The sequence below is a fragment of the Uranotaenia lowii genome, chromosome 2, assembly GCF_029784155.1.
Source record: "Uranotaenia lowii strain MFRU-FL chromosome 2, ASM2978415v1, whole genome shotgun sequence".
NCBI lineage: Eukaryota > Metazoa > Arthropoda > Insecta > Diptera > Culicidae > Uranotaenia > Uranotaenia lowii.
Window position 1 is genome coordinate 372570116 of NC_073692.1, and position 23016 is coordinate 372593131.

A 23016-nucleotide genomic window follows, 5' to 3' on the forward strand; every position below is an offset into this window, starting at 1 on the left:
TGCCTCACGAAAACTGCTGTAGTTCATATATTACACGTCTGAAAGCTGAAGTTAATGCCTACATCATGAAGACAAGAAATATTTTTTTAAATTTTTTTTAATGAAATGGTCACAAAAAGCTCAAAAAAGTGGTCTCAAAAACCTAATTTTCATTCGATTGCTAGTGAATACTGTTTGAGCGATGGTAGAGTTTTAGAAAAAAATATGACAACAAACTTTATTAAAATTCTAAAGCCTAGTCCACACTAGGAGGCGGCTCGTCTCGAGACGGTCTCAGCGTCTCCCATTTTCTTCGGGAGACACTGAGACCGTCTCAGGTTTCCAACAACAACAACAGACAACAAAGTTCGTCTCATTACAAAAATCGCAGTTCATGTTGCCTAGTGTGGACTAGGCTTAACATTTTGCTGTCTTTAGATTTTCGATGCAACAAAAATTGAATTTACTGGAACTTTTCAAAGTTCACTACTTTGCGCAATTTTTTTACAAATTGAAATTTCATCTCTTTTTGTGGTCCACCGTCAGGTTGTACCCGGATTTTCAGTGCTTTCACTTTGTTTGGACCAATCAGAAGTTCTTTGTGAATTCTAGTGAGGTGCAACAAATCACGCTGTGAGATTTCACAAAAATATGAAAATTATAAACGTAAAATCATTCCTGAATTTCTAGAACTACAAGCAGTCCGTCCAGCAAAACGTGTTTGTTTGCTCTCCTAGTAGGTACGGTGGCGGTGGGTGATGATTTGGGCAGAGAGCGAAGCCGACAGACGAAGAAATGCACGACACGCATCGTTTTCTATTTGTTTAAATCGGTTGAACACGCCAAAAGTTATAACGATATAAGCTTGTAGTGTCAAATTGACACTCCAAGTGCTGATTAGGGTAATGAAATCTAATGCGGATGAGGGTTAATAGTTTTCGTATTAAATCGCATTAAATATTAAAAAAGTGGTCCTAAACCTAAAAGGTGAGCTAAGTTCGTATAATGCTCCCTTAAGAAACAAAATATGGAATTTGCTTTTATCGATGGTTAAAATGTTTGAACTTGTTTAAGAGTCTGATAGATCAAACTTATTTGATTTGAGCATAAAATAAATTCTTTTTCACTTATTCATGTTCTAGATTCCTCATTCATGAATCTATTATTTAATTTCTATAGTTCTTGTTCAATCTTCATTAATTATTTCAATTATTTATTTTCAATCTGTATTGTGAATCTGACTAAAAACTGCATTTCAAATGATGAATCCTAATCTGAGTTTTCAATTTCGGATCGCCATTTAGAAGCTTTAAATGTTTAAACTTTGTATAAGAATTAAGTTTAGGAATTTTGAATTTGAATATAAACAAGATTCTTCTTTTTTCATATTCGAAAACTATTATCAAAATATTGAAAATGCATATGATTTTCGAAAAACACGATTCAAATTTAATACAAAATGCAAAACCAAATTTTAACTAGGATTTCAAAGCTGCTTTTCATTTCTAATTCCTTATGATTTTGTACTGAAAATCAAGAATCCCAAACTAGATACAGAATCAGAAATACGAAAATAGAATTACAATTTTGGTTATGGGAATATGGAACCAGAACCTCTGAAATGGGTTTAGTTTAAAATTTAATATTCAGACCTGAATTTCTAGTAAAAATTGAGAAAATTTTGAAAAACGAGTCCATGGTCTTGTTTTTCACAAAAACCGGGATTTTTCGTGCGCAGCTGCAAATATCTTGCCAGATCAAACACTTTTTTGAAAACTTATCAGTAAAAACTAATTTGAACTTGGCAGGGACATCACCCCGACCAGTGACTTTGTGAAATTTTTGGCCAGGAAGCCACCCAAAATCCATCTACACGTACGTTTCGTCAGCCATGAGGATGCATTCGTCGTACTTCGTTAGAACCTTGTTGTATTAGACTGAGTCGATTTGGGGTCATTTTTGAATTTCTCAAACCCTGGGGTCTTAAAAGCTTCGTCTTGGTCCAAAACTCATCCACGATTTTTTGCAGAATTTTTAAGTAACGTTTACATGAGTAAATTTGAACTTTTAGGTTTGTATGGGAAAATTGAATATTTTGTACTGAAAAATCAACATCGTTTCTGTTTATTTTTTGGAGCCGAGCCAGCTGATGGTTTTTGTGCCAATTTATAAAATTCCTAAGGGAAATTTTCCGCTGAACAACTTTGTCGAAGACCGGAACTTTGTATCTCATTAGGCAAAAAAGTTATTAGCAGTTTAATAGGGGTATGTCTTTTCGCATTGATAAACATGAAATTCAATTGACATCACTGCAGGGTGCCTATCGAGATATTGCATGATTACTTTCCATGCTATACTTCGCGAGGCTCCAGCAGTGATGTCAATTGAATTAATGGTTCATCAACGCCAAAAGACATTACGCTGTTAAACAGCTTATAACTTTTTTGCCTAATGAGATACAAAGTTAAGGTCTTCGACAAAGTTGTTCAGCGGAAAATTTCCTTTAGGAATTTTATAAATTGGCACAAAAACTATCAGCTGGCTCGGCTCCACAAAAGAAACAGAAACGATGTTGAATTTTCAGTACAAAATATTCAATTTTCCCATGCAAACCTAAAAGTTCAAATTTACTCATGTAAACGTTACTTAAAAATTCTGCAAAAAATCGTGGATGAGTTTTGGACCAAGACGAAGCTTTTAAGACCCCAGGGTTTGGGAAATTCAAAAATGACCCCAAATCGACTCAGTCTATTGTTGTATAACTTCCGGACACGTCCTTTGGCTTCTACATTCTTCTTAAATGTCCGGTTTGGTTGCTTATTGGCCCGGTAAGATCGTATTCCTTCGCGCAGACGAATCCTTCTGATGGTGCACCGGACGGCATTGAATTTCTTGGCGATGTCATTGTCCGACTGCCCTGGGTTTACATTGATCTTCTCAACACCTTCAAATGCAGTTTCCAATCCTTAGGTCCACTATAACGCTTGGTATTAACCTGCCGATCCATAACGTTTGAGGACGCTGCACACGGTCGATTTGACCATCTTTACAGATTTCGCGATTTTTGAACCCGACCATGTCGGGTTTTTGACGTGGGTGTCCAAAATTAATTTTCGTCTCGCAGTTTCCATCACGTGTAACTTTTTTGGAACAAAACGAATCGTAATGAAATTTTCAGCATTGATAGAAGAAACATTTCCGAACAAAGTACTGTCAAAACATTCCAGATCCGACAACTAGGAGCTCTATGGTATAATGAAAAGTGCGTCCAGATTCATCGTGATCCATGCTTTAGACTCTCAACGTCCCCTAGCAGCAGTAGAAACCGCTTTGAAAACCACTGTTCTACTCAATATATTCCTAACAGGCTAGTAGTATTTTTCAATCCTAAATGACGGCTCATTATTGCAATCAAATACCGCGTACCGGTACCACGTGCTTTGAACTTTAAAAGATACAAAAATTTCGCTATCAATTTTTCAATCATAAGCAGGCTTTGATTCGCTGCCCAGTACACGTGAACTTTGCAAGATGGTCTACAGAGAGACGAAATGTCTCGATTGGAATTTTCGATTTTCTGCCAGTGTCATTCCAATAGAGCAAAAGACTTGTCAAACTTAATATTTTGGAATTGCCAAAGCAAAAATAAGGTTATCATTTGAATGACACATCAGCTTGATATGATAGTTCAGCCTGTATACATATCTCAGGTGGCGTTGGAAATCCCGTGCTAAGTGTTGGTAAAAGTTTTTTTTGTATACATTGTAACCAAGACAATTCGTGACGTCAGTTGCATTTTCAAACAAACAACCATCATCGCTGTACCAGCGAAAACTAGAGAAAAAAATCATTGCCAACTGCTGTTTACGATTAGCGCTAGGATACATAAACATCCTGGTAAGTGGCGTAGGCTTTGTTTACATTTTTACTTTTTGATTAACGAGTTCTGTAATAGTGTGCGTGTTTGTTCATCACCTTCTTTGTACCACATTGATCCTAAAGTCTGCTTCATTTAATATTGGAACACAAACAATTAGGTGTAGTTCAGTCATTTATTAACGAATTCATAATTTGTTTTTCATACAAATGTAGCATTTTCTTTACTCTTTCATAAAAAAAAATTAAAAAAAATATTCATTGCTGTTTCGAAGAAATTCTCGTACTCGTACTCGTAAGAAAACTGTGCACAATTTGATCTCTCCGTTCGGCTTCCATGGCGGTTGTTTACAAAATACTATCGTTTGGTGTTATGACATAAATACATGGTGAAAGGTTATGAATTTCCCGACACGTGGGTGAAAAAAGTTTCCAAATCCGTCCACTAAGAGCGCCACAATGAGCAAAAGAATTTGTTCCAATATTAAATGAAGCAGACTTTAGTCAGAGGTCGAATAAACAATAATACTTTTTTCACGTCGCCGGGTGTGTTACTAAGTAACATCAATAGAGATCGGGGGTGTACATTTTAACCGATAACTATGATTGTACAAGAAGTATACTAACGTAAAGTTAGTATCAATTACGAACTCATATACATGGAGATACCACAAGCACCTGTATCCGTGGTCCAAACAGCCGGCTTAGACCCAAATTCCGACCAAAGCAACCGCACTGGTGGTCCTTTATTCCAGTTTCAACTCAACTTTATTTAGAACAGGTATAAGGATTGATCCAAAACTGATGAGATTTGGATCCAATTTGATGGATTTCTAAATCGTTTGACAGTTAATAGAACACGAGTGGGATTGTGAGTTTTTTCACTAAATTGGATCTGATTTCATTGTTCCAATTCGTGTATAAATTAGACCACGGATACAGGTGCTGATACAGGCTAATCCTAACAAAGTAGATAAGCAGATTGCTTAATTATTTTTTTATCAATTTCAAACAAAGTAGATGAAGAGCAGTAATGAAGTAATAGAATTTTGATCAACTTTGTCCGTTCATCCAAAAAACAGTCACAAGAAGTTTTATTAATTCTGGGGTAACACTTCAGCATGGTTGTTGATTGTATTATTTTGAAATCGATCAGATGGCGGCTCTTTGTTTACTATAGTCCCTTAAGACGTGTCTAATGCCTGGTGATGGTGAAAACAACCCCGCCAGCGGATACAAAAATCGGTTGACAAAATGGGTACCATGACTTTTGCTTGGTGCGTGGGAATAAAAACAATCAGGCTTATCGGTTATGCGGTGTGGATTTGTATGAGGCGCATACAAACAAACAAACTGACAAATAAACATAGATAATCCAACTCATCTTTAAAAATTAGATTACGCAGGCCAAAAATTTTGCATCGGTACTTACAAAGTTCAAAACTTTTATGATTAAAACTGACTGTATAAGCTGAGGCTCATGTTTTTATATGTATGCTCAATAACGTAATGCTCGACTAGTCATTTTAATTTTGGATAAAACTTTATTTCAATATTCTTATTCATATTTTCAATTCTGCTGAATAACCGTCCTTCTTAAGAGTCAGCATATTTATCTTTATTTTATTTTATATCAGCATTTTTTTTTTGGGAATTGTTCCAGAATTGAGGACATATTTTCAACTTTTCCGCACGCTTTTCCTAATAATGCTTCCTGTATCGTACGAATGAAATCAATTCACTCTCTGGTAGCAACTAAGACAGAAAACACTTCCTCGTTCCTTGTCTTTCACGATGATTAGATCTTACAACCCTTTGACACAACTCGCAGATGGTATCTCTTAGAATATTTTTTTTAAAGATTATTTGATTTTTGATCTTCCACGACTATCGGGAGATTGCAGACATACCTTGACAAATTACTTGAAATTTTACTGCACAGATCGGTTCATTTTTCATCGTTGAATCCAAAAGCCAAATTTCTGGAAAAAATTACTATCACCAAGTCAATAACGATGGAAAAGGTACCGAATTTGAGTGATGGTTTTCCACTAGTGCAAGTGGGATGTAGCTAAAATTTCATTCAACTTTTGACAGATCTTACGGGTTTTTCTTAAGAAGAGAGAGAGAAAAACATTTCGCTTCCATCGTCTATTGCACTGCTACCATGATTAAAACTTCTGATTTTCGTTTCAGTGATTTTAGTGCACTCTTGTGTCGACATTGCATATAGCTTTGACAGAGTTTGCGAAAAACAAAGACCGAGTGTCCTGTCTGTTTGTCTGTGCTAAAAGGGTCATGAAATAGGCCCCTGAGTTTTCAGAGAACGCTCCTTGAAAATTCAGCTTGAACTCAAATTTGTTTTAATTCTCACACAAATATTTTAAATTACAATTTTTTCCAGTACATCGGTTGTTTGGAGATCAAAGCATCGATGAAAACCCTGGATTTCGCTACACGATCGCAGGTTGCAAAGTAAGTGTTTTGCCAAAACTGAGAGAGACTTCCCTTTCGTTACTAAATCCTCTTTCTAACCCCAGGGAATGCATCAATCGGGTATGCGAAGCCGCTAGTCTCAAATCATCCAAGAAACGGCGGGTCGACAAACGGGTGCTGCAGTGCATCTCGGACACCCCGGACATGGAGCACGCCGGCACCAACGTCACGCTGACCGTGTCCAGCAAGTACCTCTCCCTAGTCAGTGTGGATACCGGTGATGTGATCGCACAGCACGACATGCCACGAATATCTTTCGCCTCGGGCGGGGATACGGTAAGAGTTGTATTATGAATTATTCGTAGATGAACATTTTGTAACGAATAACTGTTTCCGTTTCCGTAGGATACATTGGACTTTGTAGCCTACGTAGCAAAGGATATGGAAGAGTGGCGTGCCTGTTATGTGCTCGAGTGTGGCGGCGGAGTGGCTCAGGACCTTATCGCAACCGTTGGGCAGGCCTTCGAGTTGCGGTACAAAGAGTTTTTCAATAAGCCCGAAACACAGAACAAATTCCGGGAATTTGTTAAAACCGATAAAGAGTATTACAACGATCTGCCGGACAAGATGCCTCCGGACCTGTTGACGGAAAACGATCACTCCTCGCAGTCTCACAGCTCCTCCAGTGTTAGGGTACACAAATGAAGATCTTAACCTTTTCAAAAGTGTTTCAATCGAATCCTTTACTTTTTCAGACACGAGAAAGGATATCTAGCAATTTGATAGATCTGAACACACCACTCCCCAATCACGACTACGTGAACGACAAACATTCTAATACCAATTCGCACAGCAATAAGTCAATATCTTCCAGTTCTATTGTGAAGGATGTTTTTGATATGCGTAAGTTCGACCTCATCTTAACACCATACAAGAATACATAATCAAATCAACCTCTTATCTACAACGCAGAACCATTTACGCTTTCGTCGGAGATTCAGAAGTCGCAGCTGCTGACCGAGTCCTGGTACCACGGCAATATCAGCCGGGCCCAGAGTGAGCATCTACTGAAGAACGACGGTGACTTTCTGGTGCGAGAATCGGCCGGGACGCCCGGGCAGTACGTGCTGACCGGGATGCAGAACCAACAGCCCAAGCACCTGCTGCTGATCGATCCGGAGGGTATTGTAAGTATTGAAAATCGTAGCTGAATTTTTCGTTCATAATTTCGAGTTTTTCGTCCATAATAATAATTTTGGGGAAAAAAATCAGACGTTGCAATTGCTTGAAAACTGGTTCAAAAATATTCAATTACTTATCGCAAAACACAGGGTGTTAAATAAGTTCGAATAAACTTTTGGTCTTATTGTTGTGGAAAACCCGTAGCACATATATCAAATATTTACTACAGTAATTTTATACTATTATCAGACAAACTATTCCTGGCGTTGAAGAGTTCATTTTCATTAAGTGTTCAACTTAATCTTCCTTTTTACTTCACAAGTACTGGTACAGGCGAAAAAAACGATATTTTGGACCACAATGAATGGCTCCAAGTGCAATAAAAATAACTCTTTTGGCTTAATTCTCATAATCGTTGATATTGTCGAGAATAAACGAGTACAGAATACCTAAACTTGTCTCATTTGGTATGAAATTTCTAAAAAGTATGTGCGCGCCAGCTGATTTCCATAGAAAAGATCATCAAAATGGTTGAGAGTAGAATTGTTCCACATCCTAACAAGAAGAAAAACTTTAAATAAGTGCTCGTGTAACTACGTATTAAGTTTACATTGGCCATTCATAATTCTTTGGGTTTTTTTTGCATGAAGTGTTCATTTTTTAAAACACTTGTTTTTGGAAATTTACCGGAAGATCCGGGATAGCCGTCAAAACATTCGTTAGACCCTCATATATTTATAATTGTCAGATAAATGTGTTCTTGGCGATTCCAAAAATCAATGAAACACTTAAATACAGCAAAGCTGGCAGAAGTTAAAGCACTTTGAAAATAAAATTGTTTTTATGAAATTTTTTCTTCCGGAGCTCAAACATATCAACTTGATTTTAAAATGTATTGAGAAACTAGAATAAATTATCTATACAATGATTTTAATAACATCAACATCGATTTATATTTGCCACGAGGCCAAATTTCCCAAAAAAGGTTAAAATAAAAAGTTCAAATAAAGTAAAAGTTCCCCATCCCTCCAAATCTCACCCTCATGGATTAATTCGGTATGTCATACATATTGTCAAGTACGATGGACTATGAAAACTTTTAAAGCTTCTTATAAGGGATTAAGGTTAAATTTCATCAAAACAAATGGTGAGATTGATCATTAGATCAAGCTTACCATTTAATTTTTTTTATTCTGGACAGTTGATTTTAAATTATTGTGATCTTAATTTGTATTCGAACTTATTGAACACCCTGTAGATTGTTTTGGCACTTGCGCCTTTCTGAGTTTGGAAACCTCTATTGTGAGGTGAAAAGCCAACTTACATAAAAACTATAACTCACTGAGAGGATGTTAATAATTCAACACAATCTTCATTCCGTTTCAAAGCAGCTACCCCGACGCTATATATTTTAAATTGAAAAAAAAAAAAACACGTCCATGTCAAACATTCTGCGTGTTTCACCTTTCTTTCAAAATGTGCCAAAATATATAAATCTACCTCAACCTGCATTCCAATTTTCAAAGACAAATATTGTTGCTCAGTTTCAGGGTCAGTTTAGGAATGTTTCAGATTATTTTCAGTTTGCTAAAATTTCATTGAGAGATTCATTTTCAGCGAAACCTCATTTTCCTGTAATTTTGGGCATAATTCATTCCGGAGAATCACAGGAGATTCATTCAAGTCCGTTTTTTTTTTGTAAGTCGGGTTTTATTACCTCGAATTACAGCTACAACCATTTTGAAATTTTTTTTTTTTGAGAAAAAATAATCATAAGTTAAAGCCCATTTACAGTTCTCGTGAAAATGAACGGAAAAAAACGACGGGATCCACAACAAATCAATAAATATATGTAATATTTACTTTTCGTATATATGAAGTATGAAGTATATAATTTTTTTGTGGAACAAAAAAATAATAAAAAATAATAATGTAGAAATATAGCTATGAATCAGTCCTAATTTTTCAAAATAAGGAAAAAATATTCAAAATTAAATTCTTTAGTCCCTGCAGTTAAACTATTTTTTTCAAATGTTTATAATTTTACTCAATGAAACTTGTTTGTCGTATACTAAGGGCAACATATGTAAAAACAACGGATCGATTTCGTATATTTCTCGATTGAAACTTTACATTTTCTATGTTTTTTTTTCGAAGATATTAAGATAATTGTTGTAAAATATCGTCCACTGTGTTGCTGATGCAGAGGAGAGAATAACGATGGGAGAGTAGACTGAGTCGATTTGGGGTCATTTTTAAATTTCTCGAACCCCCCCCAGGGCTTCGTTTTGATTCAAAAGTCATCCATTATTTTTTGCAGAATTTTTAAGTTACGTTTACATGAGTAAATTGTATGGGAAAATTGAATATTTTGTACTGAAAAATCAACATCATTTTTGTTTCTTCTGTGGAACCGAACCTGCTTGAGATGTTTTTGCCAATTTAAAAATTCTTTAAAGGATTTTTTCCGTTGAACAACTTTTATTGGTGATTGATGAAAATAAGTTTGAAATGATGTTTATGACGCATCTAGATAAAGATAACGTAAGTTTATCATAAGAATGGGCGATAGAAACGCTGCCGAATTTAGGTGATGGTTTTGCATTAGTACACGTGGTATGCAGCTAATATTTCACCCAACTTTTGACATATCTTAAAACAAATTCAATCGTGTTGGGAAAAAGAAGTAGAAATGTTGACACTTTTAGCACATTTTTAAAATTTTACCATGCTAAAACATTTACGAGATCTGCGGCTTTCAAGTTTTTTTTACAACACTTGTTCTATTTTCGCATGCTGTGATGCAAAAATATAATAGCGCCAGCACTAAATTTTACTTCGGAAGTCCGGACTTCCGATTTCCGAAAGACTTCCGACAAAGAATAGTGAAGTATTAGATTGTCTGTGTTTTGTTGCCAGTTCACCAGCGACGTTTCTAAATTTTTTATTTAAATTCACAATAGCAATATTTCAATCACATACGGCTGAAATAGAAACAGTGCTGTAAGAGAAATACAACGCCCAAAGATCTTGAAATCATCTTTACATGGTAAAATTTTCAAAATGTTCTCAAATTGTCCAAATTTCTACCATTTTTTCCCTACACCAGTGAACTTGCTCTTACTAGTTTTTCTTAAGGAGAGAAAGAATATTGTGAATTTAAATAAAATTTTTAGAAACGTCGCACATAGGAGTACTCCATGGAAAAAGTTGGCCAAAACCCGCTAAAATGATTAAAAATCTTTTTTTCGTTGTTTTCAAGTATACACAACTCATTTTTAACCAAAATTTCAAATTTCATAATTTTGGTCTTTTCGGGTCATTCGCTGCACCCTTATAAAAAGTTTGTTTTTAAGCAAATTCGAAGCAAACCAGCCGATCAACTATCAGAAATGATGAAAAATACAATTTTTGAAACAAACAAATCAAACCCATTAAAAAACGTGTGTATAACACAAAGTAAATGCACGACATGCTCGCTATCTGAATCAAAATTAGGGACAAAATACGCTTAAATTTTGAAATTTCAAAATTGAAAATAGATCGAGTTCGCAAATATGCGCACGATTTTTCTTTTGGACATGTTTAAGGAAGTTAGAAGCATTCGTGTGATACGTGAAATTTTTCCCGGCGGAGCCCGGAAGATATACTTAAACAATAATTTGTGAAAAACTAATACAAGTTTTTTCGAAAATATTGCACTACTTTGTTTAGTTTCTCTACTACATGTGTTTATCAAGAATTAATCGCAATTTCAGCCACAATTCATTGGTTATATTAAAACTGAAGATTTGTAGAAGAAACTTTGTTCATAGTCTCATTATTGTGCGTGTTACGCAGCCTGTGATTGTACATGATTATACCAAATTTTGGAAAACAAAATTTATAATTTTGATACATCAATGTTACGAGTTATGCCATTACGACTACTATACTGATGGTTTAAAATCGATAATACTAATATGCAACAACTATCTAAAAACCGAAAACCCGAAACAAAATTATATTTTTTTGAATTTTAATTTCGAGGTTTTGGCCAGGATTTGGGGTAAAATACTCCTGTGTGCGTCGCTGGTGAACTGGCGACAAAATACAGACTTCCGACAATCTAGTACTTCACTTTTCTTTGTCGGAAGTCGGAAGTCCGGACTTCCGAAGTAAAATTTAGTGCTGGCTATAACCTTTTCGAATTCATCGCCTATTGAGTAGGGCTAAAAAACGAGGAAAGGGTAGGCTATGGCCGAAGAAAGATTTAATCAAACTTCAAAATCAGGAAAAATGGAAACCGGACGAAGGAAGACTGGATAATCTTTTATGATGGAACAAATTTGGTGGCATCCAATGGTACTTTCGGAAAGTAAACGATCCCGTCCTTCGAAGATTCAAGAACCAAGTTCTTTGGCGGACTCCTCCAACATCTATAGGAATGGCATTTTATTTGGAATTCCTGGTGAGCCTGTTCCATTATTTAGATTTTACATTTTTTCCTTTTTTTGTAAGCACTTCACTAAGGTTCTGAGGTACATACATATTTATTTCATGATCTTCAGACAAGATACTATAATTTCAATCATATCTTTTATTTCTATTTTTTTCTGGAAATGAATTCTGAATTTCTAAGGACAGATTAATTTACTTGAAATCAAATGCAAAGGAAAACTTTTGAATTGCATCTCAGACATGTTTTCCAATCAATTCCTTTTACACCACTCTCAACCAAAATTATTTTGCTATGATGCAGAGTAGACTGCCTCAAATTTGTATGGGAAATTTCAAGCTTGTGAAATGTTATGCGCTGCAGGCTTAGATTGATCCTAGGCCTTGTAAAAGGTCTCATGCCAAATTTGGGCCAGATCGAATCACGGGAAGGGGTCGCTCAACGAGCCTAAAGTTTGTATGGGATTTTGAGACATTTTGTTCGAAAGAAACATGAAAATCCAGTTTTTCATGATTAACTTTGGTCCCCGTCGGCCGATTTCTTTTGAAAATGGTTTTTCTTAAAACACAAAAAATGACAAACATTTCATCCGAAGACTGCATTTCAATTTGACTTATGATAAAAAAGTTATTAGACTTTGAAAACGGGGTAACTTTTTTCAGGGTGATATTCATCACTGTCAATGCTGCTTCAAAATGTTCGAAGCAGTGTCTCTCATTAATAGTGATGAATATCACCCTGAAAAAAGTTACCCCATTTTTGAAGTCTAATAACTTTTTTATCATAAGTCAAATTGAAATACAGTCTTCGGATGAAATATTTGTCATAGTTTAAGCTTTAAGAAAACCCGTTTTCAAAAGAAATCTGCCGAATAAGACCAAAGTTATTAATGAAAAACCGGATTTTCATGTTTCTATCGAACAAAATGTTTCGAAATCCCATACAAACTTCAGGCTCGTTGAGCGACCCCTTCCCGTGATCCGATCTGGCCCAAATTTGGCATGAGACCTTATACTAGGCCTAGGATCAATTTAAGCCTGCAGCGAATAACTTTTTCAAATGTCGGGTCATTTTGGGGTCCCAAAGCACAAAATAGATCTTTTATCATTTTCTCTTTTTTTTTCAATCTATCTATTGATTAATAGGACGTGGCCAGCGCCGTTATTGACGTTCAAAGAGAGAGCATCAGTTTTGTGCAGTGTGAATGAACTGCTAATCTCAAGCACTTTTAGCGAGTCCTAGAGGATCTAAAAGTGTGCTAATTCATTCTAATTTTCACTATTCATGAAGTGAAAATGATTGATTCCATGAAGGTAGGGAATATTAGAGGTTTTATCAAATAAAAAAATTTAGATTTTAGAAGCGAAAAAAAAATATTAATACTCGTTCATCTAGCTGACTAACAAACACGCCTGACTTGACGCAATAAAAAAGCTGCCGTAGAAATAAACAAAATGCGGTGGTCAAATCGTGCACAAAATATTGGAGCCGGGGAGATACTTTGAAGAATTACGTAAAGGACAGCAAAACAAACTCTTTAGCAGGCACCTGGTAGTTTTCCAGTCAGAAACTTTTCGTTGGCAAGTCTCGCTTGGATGTTCTGGAGATGAACAAATAGAAAAAAAATAAAAATTTGATGTCTAGCATTTGAGGTGGCTGACGAACTGTGAAAGCTGCAAATCAGTCTATATTACATAACTATTGTCCGGTAGGAACAAGACGAGCGGGGGCGCAACGAGCGATGTGGTTAGACCAAGAGGAGCGTGATCTGGCGAATGTTGGATGCCCGAGAAATTGGAGAACGGTTGCCATGGACCGAGTGAATTTTAGGAATTATGTTCGTCAAGTTATGTCGTTAGACGGAATACTATGTAAATAAATAAAAATACATAACTATTGACACAATAAATGGCTAAATTTATAAAGAAGGTTGCCTCCAAATGCGACCTTTTTCCATGAATAACACTTCCATAGATCCTACAAAGTTGATGCTATGTTGTGTTTGGATCTGGAATGGATCTGGAAAAGCTAAACTTAGCTTTTTAAAATATTGAAAGCTTTTTTTTTACTTTACTGTACAAAATCTTTATTTTATCCAGTCTAACTTTCGTAATTTCAATAAATGCTTATTTTGTCGCACACGTTGTAAAATTAACGTAAATTAGGGGAACAGATTTAAATTTTAAAGGTAAAATTTACGACAAGACATTTGTAATAAGGCGGCATCCATAAATTACGTAACGCAAAAAGTGCACTTTTTCAACCCCCTCCCCCCCGTATGTCACAAATCGTAACACTTCGAAGTACCCCCCTATGAAAATTACGTAACGCTGATAATTACCCACCCCCACCCCCCCTAATTCTCATGTTTTTATATACTGATTTTCAAAGGTCAGAAAAGATTTTAACATAAAATTTTTTCACGTTCTTCAAAACGGAATTAATATCTATCCAAATCGCTTCTTAATAATCATTGATGATAACTCTCTGATAAACTTAAATTATTGTCTTATTCCGAGTTGCTCTGTGCTTGTTAACTAAGAATCTACCTTATTTAATTTATTTTGTTCAAGGAGAATAACTTGAAATGCAAAATATACTCCACTTAGTAATATTCGTCGGAATAACCAAAATTGCATTTTTCGAATCAATTGAGAAAAATAGTAAATTTCCCGTCTCAAGGTTGAATTAAGTTCTTGGGGGAAATGTACCTAATATTCGGTTTTCCAACGGATATTTCACGGATATCCAATACACATTTTAAAGAGTGTATCTCAGAATCTTTAAAGAGGAAAGGTTAAAAACTAGGTTCAATCATGTTGAAGCTTACAAATTTTAAGCTGATTTTGGTTCGCTTATTATTCTGCAAAAATTGCATGACATCAAAATAGCTGCGCTGATTAAGCAAAACTTTTTAAGGAAAAATCGTTACGTAACGATGAGCATACCTCCCCCCCTCCCCTATGTCACAATTCGTAACGCTCGACCTTACTCCCTCTCCCTCCTAGGAGCGTTACGTAATTAATGGACGTCCCCTAAACAATAAAAAACCCTTTGTTGAAAAATATAATTGAGGCGCTTAGGATCAGAGGGGTGCAAGTGCCGTAATGATGATTTCGAGAAAACGGGCCTCAAAGTTTTTTTTCTAAATCAAAATTATGAAACCAATTTTTTTACTAAATTTTCGATGGAGTGTGTCTCAAGAGGTCTAAAATGAACGATTCTGAAAGAAAAACCAAAGTTTTTACGATATTTATTTTAAAACGGCGAACTACTTTTATTGATATTTTTCACTTGCACCCTTCTGATCCCAAGAATGACACTTGCACCCCTCTGACTCCAAACAATATGATAGCATCCTTTTGAAACCTGTATGTAACGAGTATTTTCAGTATGATACTAGATGTTTTGTTTTTGTTCACACATTTAATTTTCTGCGTTTTCGGGCTTCAAATTTCTATGCAACTCATAATGAACGAGGTTTGCAAGTTCCACTATCCTAATCCCCAGAATTTGTTGAAAACTTTCAATCTCTCTTTTTCCTTAATGGATACAGAAGAATACCTGCATATATGTTCATTCATTGGAATCAACTGTTTAGCTGGTCGCTTTTTCCGGTAGAACCGACGTACGCTTCCCCTTGGTTTCGTAGCTTTTTCGCAAGATGAGTTTCCAGACTGCCTGATTTCGTTGGCGTTTTTGGGGTCTTGATGAATGGCCAGTTGACTCTCCAGGAATGGACTCATTCTTGCTAGCAACTGCAGCAGCAGCAACTTCTGATTCTCCAGAAGAACCATGGATGTTTAATTTTTCTTTTTTTTTTGTCTAATTATACCAGGCCTCTTTCCTAAATAGTTATGTAAATATTCCTTAAAAGACTTAATGTAATTTTTTATAAACTACCTGTCGCAACGACTCATCTGAACTTTTCGAAGTTTCATTTTGTTCCGTGGGATAGGATGTGACATTATGATCAGAGCCTGTCGAAAAATCTGAATCCTCTGTGCTTTCATCCGAGAGATTTTTCTTAGATATATTTGCCAAAAAATTATTGTTAAGTGCGTTTCGTGTTTGCCTTTTATCATTATTAGCATTAGCTAAATTTGCCAAAAAAAAAAAATATTTTAGAATTTTTTGTATACCTACATAACAATGAGATTTTCACGCCGGCGAAGTTACACCTGAATCTATTTTCATCACTTCTCTATCTGGGGACTTTGGATTATCCTGGTCTGAACCAGTAGAAAATCCTAGTCGGAGTCGGAGCTAGATGATGTTGTTTTCAACTGACAAAAATGTATACGTTCAAATGAAATCAGCCTAAAAGTATAATCCCTTGGTGTCAGAAGGGTGCAAGTGCACTTGCACCCTTCTGACACCAAACGAAACAGGATTTTCATTAACACGTTTTTTTTTATAAATAGCTTAAAAATATCGAAATAATTTTTCTTTTGACCTGTGTCTTCTACAGAATGTTAATCTATACTTTAACTATCCAAAAAACAGTTAATCTCAGTTTTGATAAAAATTCACTTGCACCCCTCTGATCCTAAGTGCCTCAATTGAAGTCTCCTTAAGCCTCCTTCTAGGATTGACTTCAATTTTTATTTTGTTTTTTTTATTCATTATTTTTATCTAGTTTTATCTTGTTTTTTGAAAAAATCTTGATATTTACGGCTTATGGTCCTCCTTTTCCTTGATTCTCATGTTTCTCTATAATTTTACACAATCTTTGATTTTTTTTTATAAATACTATGCAATTGTCAGTTGTAAGTTATTTTAAAGTAATAACTAATTGTTTGTAGTGTATAAATTAGGTTTTCATTCTGGATGTGTCCAGGACATAGCAATTTACGCGGTTTCTTTTTGTGCGGTACATTTCTTCCGCATAAAAAAAGACCTGAGTGTATATGTTCTCTCTCATGTAATGGAATTTCAAAAGTACGGAGTGTTGAAAATTTTTTCAGGCTAACTAAGCTGGAGCATAGTGAGCCAAATATAATTCTATTCGAACAAAAGGATGGTTTCGTTCGAAACCGGTTTTCGTTTGAAAGGAAAAGGACCCTCAAGAACTGCCTAACGCGCAAATGTTACCAAAACCATATTATTCGTCCTTCCTCAGGTGCGAACCAAAGACCGAATTTTCGAGAGCATCAGCCACCTGATCAACTATCATTGGACGAACTCGCTGCCGATCATCTCGGCCGAAAGTGCCCTGCTGCTGCGGCATCCGATTCTCCGGACCACGGATCTTCTCTCCAAAGCCAAACAACAGCAACAGCATCAGCAACAACAACAACACACGACGCAACAGCAACATCAGCAACAAGCGCAGGCGCAACAACAACAACATCTGGGACTTCAATGAGGGTGCGAGTGCCAGTGCTGCTCGCATGGCGGCGGACAATCGCCGGAGCGGGCGGCCACTGGCTGCAGCAGTAGCAGTAGCGGGGGAGGTTACAGGCAAGGGAAAAAATAGAATCAGAAAAAAAACGCAACACTGGTGTATTATGTATTATTGTAAATTACTGAGAAGAACTGACAGGGGGTTAGGAAGGGAGAGAAGAATAAAAAAAATACAAAACTCAAAGAACTGTAAACTGGAAACTCTATAGATCCTACATATATATATTTTTCTTTTTACTTATATTTAACAACAATATGAAAAAAAACAAAAAAAAAACTATACTATTTCATGCTACAATGAAAGTTCAGAAAATGTTGAGTGACATTTACAAAACGTATCAGCAAAAGATAAAATTATAGAGCAAAACAAAACAAGGAGCAAGCAAGCACTTTTAAAGTTATATTCCACTCCACTTGAGACACCTGATCTATCAGCATTGCGCGCATGTGTTGTAACACAACACGCACTGAACAAAGCGAAAACGAATAAAGTTTTGACTTCGAATGAAACAAAGAGATTAACAACATTATGAAAAGATATAACAAATTATAGAAACAAAACAAAAACAAAAATATTCTACCGCAAGCGGAGTCTGACATCAGAACAACATTTAAGAAACAAAAGTTTAGAAGTTAGTAGATTTCTTCTATGAGAAAAAAAAAACAAAACATACAATTACTGCTACCCAAAATGGTAATAAAAAGAAAGAAAAAAAATCAAACAAAACTAAGGATTATATATATACTGTTATCAATTACAGTGCTGTTGGTTGAAATCAAGATTACATTAAACAAAGTCAAACAACAAACGAAAGAAGAAAAACACACTGAGTAGAGCAATTTATTTTTGAAATGTCATATTTTCCTATTCTTCTTTACAATTTTCAGCTACAAGCAACCCAAATAACAAATGGAACAAAGTTAAATGGAGAATCTAAGAAACAAAAACAAAACCACACACACACACACACACACACATGAATACAGACGCGTACACCCAAAAAACAAGCTAATAGTATTACGCTAGTAAAACAATTTCGAACAATGATAAACCAAAAAAAACACACACACAAACCACATCAACAAATGACAAGTTAAAGCAGAAAAAGAATAAAACAATACACAAACAAAACAATTTACTTAATTCAATATTTTACTCTCAAAGCATACAACAGAAAGCAAACCAACAAACAAAACAAACTTGTGAATTTGGAAGTTCAAATCGAACATGTGGAAGAATGTGGATGTAGTTTTACGACGGAAGTTCGCTTTCAAGTTGCTTCTCGAATCGATCACAATTATTATTAAAATTTTCAGTTTTTCAATGATTTTTGATGAAATGTGTTTTCAGCCTGTGAGTCAAAAATATTTTGTTGAATATAAAAGCTATGAATTTTATCTGTAAAACAAATAACAAGCAGGATTTCTGAATTTTAAATGTTATCTGGACATTTTTTATCAAATCGAGATTTAAAAAAAATATGTAATACGCAAAAAATTGATTATCTTTGAAACGTTTCAAAGAAATCGATTCTTTACATCGGCTTGGAATCATGGAAGATTTAGTTTTATTTTTGCAATTTTTAACAGTATTTCATCGACAGGTATTCAATTTTCACCGATAAACTCGAACTTGGAAACTAAAGTCAGTATAGATACTTATTACTTGGTTTAATTTTAATACCGAATTATTCGAATTCCTGTTAGCGTTTTTTTCGTCAAGTCGATTTCAGCTGGCTGGATGAGATCAAATCGTGCTTAGTTGAAGAACGTTGACGAATGAAAGAAGAACTACTGTATATGATCGAGCAAAGTATAAACGAAAAATGAAATAGAAATCAATGAAAAAAATAGGAAGCTAAAGCGAAACACAAAAAAAAACAAAAATGGTCAACCAACAAGCAAAGCGACGAATAGGTATATGGTGGTGAATGGGAAAGCGCATTTGTGAATGGCTAGAAAGAAATTCTGTGTGTGAGTAGTAGGTAAAAGGTGAGGTGCGGGTGTAGATTTTGAAAGTTACAGAGAAAAAAACCGAACAATTCTAATTATTATATAGTAATTATTACAGAAAAAAAAAACAAAGAAATGGTATTACAAATTGCAGAAGAGACGAAAAAAACATTTGTGGGACAGGGGAAAGAAAAACCGGCCAAGAAAATTATGACGAGTCAAACAAAAATTTACCAGTAGTAGATTGTTGCGAAACAAAGCAAAAAAAAATTTGAGAGCCAATATAGAGAAAAACGAAAAACAAAAACTGCGATGTAAACAATTTACTCGTACCTACAGAAAAGGGGAAGGGGGCGTAAATAATAGGAATGGAGAGAACAGTTGGAGAAACAATGCTTGACAAAAATAAATGATTCAAATACAGTTAAATTTTAAAGTAGGCAACTTTGATGGCTGATGACTTTCCCTGAGTTCGATGTTTCACGATTTTCCCTTGTGATTTTTTTCTTGCGTTTTTTTTCTATTTCAATTTTACATTCCATTTACAATACATTTGCCACTGCAATGCGCTCACTTTAAAATTAGTATTTTTGTGCAGGGTGGAAAAGTGATTCACTTACCTAATTCATTTCATAAAACTCCAAACAGTTTTTATTTCTCTTCGTAATCGATTTCAATAACATCTATAAGTAGTACCTAATAAGTAGTAATTTTACAATCTATCTATATTTAACGCATTTTTCGCCATAATTTTGAGGCCAAATATGAGGGTGCATGCTATACAATAGACCTTAATTTAAAACTCATATAATAAATTTTTCAAAAAAATGTTAAGAGCACCTGCATCCGTTGTCTATTCTTTCTTAGTTCTAATTTGTACAAGAATTGGACCAAAGAAATAAGATCCAATCCAGTGAAAAAACAAGCAATAGTTTCTGGATTCCTTCAAATAATGCCACTGTGGAAGGAGTGGTAGGGTGCCCAAACTGGAATCACATATTCAAAGACGCTTCGTACTAACAAACAGAATAAAGTTTTCAATTTGTACGGGTCTTCAAAGCTTGACGTATTCTAACGAAGAAAACCGAGCAAAGTGTATATGTAGGTAGTCGTTGCGACATGCTGGGCAAAAGTGAGTTTTTGATTAAAAGTTAGTGGGCAGAGTAAAATGAAACGCGTATGATTTTCGTTAGGGGAAGTAACTTAATGAAAATTTTATTTATTCTTCATAGCAACCAATGCAATGATCTTTGAGAAAACCTGATTGCTTCGATGGAAAAAATCCTTCACTCCTCCTCAAACTTCTGGATGCTGCAGGCTGCAGACCGAGAGCACTTTGAAAGAAATGTATCTTCTCTCGATTCAGTGGCTTGGTCAGTCCATCAGCAGTTTGCTTTTCTGTACAGATGTAGTCCACAGCACAGTCGCCTTTCTCCAACGCATCCCTGATGAAATGATGATGGATATCAATGTGTCCTTGCATGATATCCACCATTCTGGCAACGAAAATAGCGCTTTGGTTGTCGCAATGGATTACAACAGTCTTCCCTCCTCAATTCTTCCACGCAGTCGTCGCCACCATAGAGCCTCTTGCACCGCAGCTGACAAGGACATGTATTCGGCCTCACATGTGCTTGCTTCTCCAGGAAATAGCTCCGCTTTGCGCGGTAAAGACATATCCAGTAATTGTCGTTCTCCAGGGTTTGAATTGAAACGACTTAAGATGTTGACTGCGTAGCAAATATCTGATCGAGTTGATTGAGCCAGATACATCAACGAACCCATCGCCTCCTCGTACGGAACGGATTTCATCCTCTCATCCTCCTCAGCACTCGTTGGGCAACTTTCACGAGACAACCTCACCGTCGAGTTCATCGGAGTACTGACCGGCTTGGAATTGGGCATTTTGAAACGATTCAGCAATCCGTTGTCGTATTGTTCCTAGTCCAGAGAAATTCGATTTGTGCTCCGGGTGATTCTGATTCCCAGAACATGCTTGGCGGGACCCAAATCCTTCATTTTGAAATCTTGATCAAATCATCAACGTAAACAGCTACAAATAATCGTTTGTTTCCGAAAAACCTTGATGTACACGCACGAATCGTAATCGGCACATTGAAGGCCGAACTTCTTGAAAGCGACATCAAGCTTCTTGTTCCAGACTCTGCTCGACTGCTTGAGTCCATAGAGAGCTTTCTTGAGACGACATACCTTGGATCTATTGTTCTCGTCGATGAAGCACGGTGGTTAGTCCATATAAATTTCCTCCGTCGAATCTCCTTGAAGGAACGCAGTAATGGCATCCATTTGATCGACCTGCAGCGAGCGCGAAAAGATAACGTAGCGAACCATACCGTACAACTGGAGAGTAGGTTTACTGGTAATCTACCCCCTTTCGCTGCGAATATCCTTTGACGACGAGTCTGGCTTTGTGTCGATCGATTTTACCGCCACCGTTCAACTTGGTTCGGTACACCCATTTGCATTTCATTGCATTTCGTCCTGCGGGCAGGTCACTAAGCTCCCATGTACCGTTCGAGATAAGAGCATCATGCTCCTCCTGCATCGCACTTTTCCAGCTTTCGGCGTCGTCACGGGCCAACGCTTCTTGATGTGACAGGGATCTTCCGGCAGGAACTGTGAAACATCGGAACCAGTAATTAAACTGAAGGAAAGTCATGAAAACATGCCTTGGGGAAAGCGCCCCCGATCGCAGAGCATCAACCTTGTTGGGGCCTCATTGTCACCTGGTTGTTCATTCGAAGAAAAGGGGAGGGGGGCTCAGTGCTGATACGTCCGGATTCCGATCCAGTTTCAATCATAGGCGATGAACCATCTGCGAACTTTGATGCAGGTAGGCCAGTGCAATCGAGCTGATAATTGCGGTATCTCGTAGATATGAACCGTTCTCTGTTGCTTCGTCTCACCGTGGGAATGACAGGAACCTCACTTTCGACCAAAGTATCGTTTGCTTCAAAAAAACTTGCTTCCGATTCGGTTTCTTCAGGAAGTTCATCTTCGATTTCGTGTTTTTCTTGAACTGATGTTGACGACATCGGCACTTATTCATTGAAGTCCAACCTGACTAACGTCATAGCTCCTCTGCCTTCAGCAACGCTTGATAGAGCTCAGTTGATTTCGCCCTCAGCAATAAACGAAACTTTGCGATGTCGTATAGGATAGGTACGCCTTCGAATTCTCATCAAAACCAGTGAGAATACATTCGATCGCCGTCTTGTCCCACTTCTTACGCTTGCACTTGGGTACATTTGCCATCACGGTAGTCCCGAACACTCTCACGTGTTGCAGGTTCGGCTTGCGCCCGGACCACGCCTCTTCCGGCGTAACGTCGATACCTTTCGTGGATGATCTGTTTACCAAATAAACAGCAGCAGCGACCGCTTCGGCCCAAAACGGTTTCGGAAGATGCGCCTCGAACAGCATACAGCGCGCTCGACTATAGTGCGGTTGACTCGTTCAGCGAGTCCGTTCTGCTCGGCGTTCTGCTTGATTCCGGATTCCTTCAGGTGAGTTTCTAATATCGCGTTGCGATATTCTTTGCCGTTGTCCGTTCTCGATGTCTTGATTTTCCTTCCGGTTTGAGTCTCGGCCATACTCTTGAACTCCTTGAATTTTTGTGAAATCTCTTCTTGGCTCACAAAAAATAGATGAAAATCTTGCGGATTTTGTCATCGATAAAGGACAAATAGTAGCGCCGAGCTACCAACGATTCCTCTTCCATTGGA

At 36.6% G+C, this 23016-nt stretch overlaps 1 protein-coding gene across 1 annotated transcript in view; it reads left to right on the forward strand.

The window, feature by feature from the left end:
• Positions 1-19699, forward strand: part of LOC129744827 (SHC-transforming protein 1-like) — a 46428-nt gene extending 26729 nt beyond the window's left edge. The window contains exons 3-8 of the mRNA XM_055737550.1: positions 6260-6330; positions 6396-6627; positions 6697-6984; positions 7047-7194; positions 7264-7478; positions 17034-19699. Coding sequence (XP_055593525.1) covers positions 6260-6330; positions 6396-6627; positions 6697-6984; positions 7047-7194; positions 7264-7478; positions 17034-17279 — 1200 coding nt within the window. The 3' untranslated portion in view covers positions 17280-19699. The remainder of the gene's footprint in view (positions 1-6259; positions 6331-6395; positions 6628-6696; positions 6985-7046; positions 7195-7263; positions 7479-17033) is intronic.
• The last annotated feature ends 3317 nt before the right edge of the window (positions 19700-23016 follow it).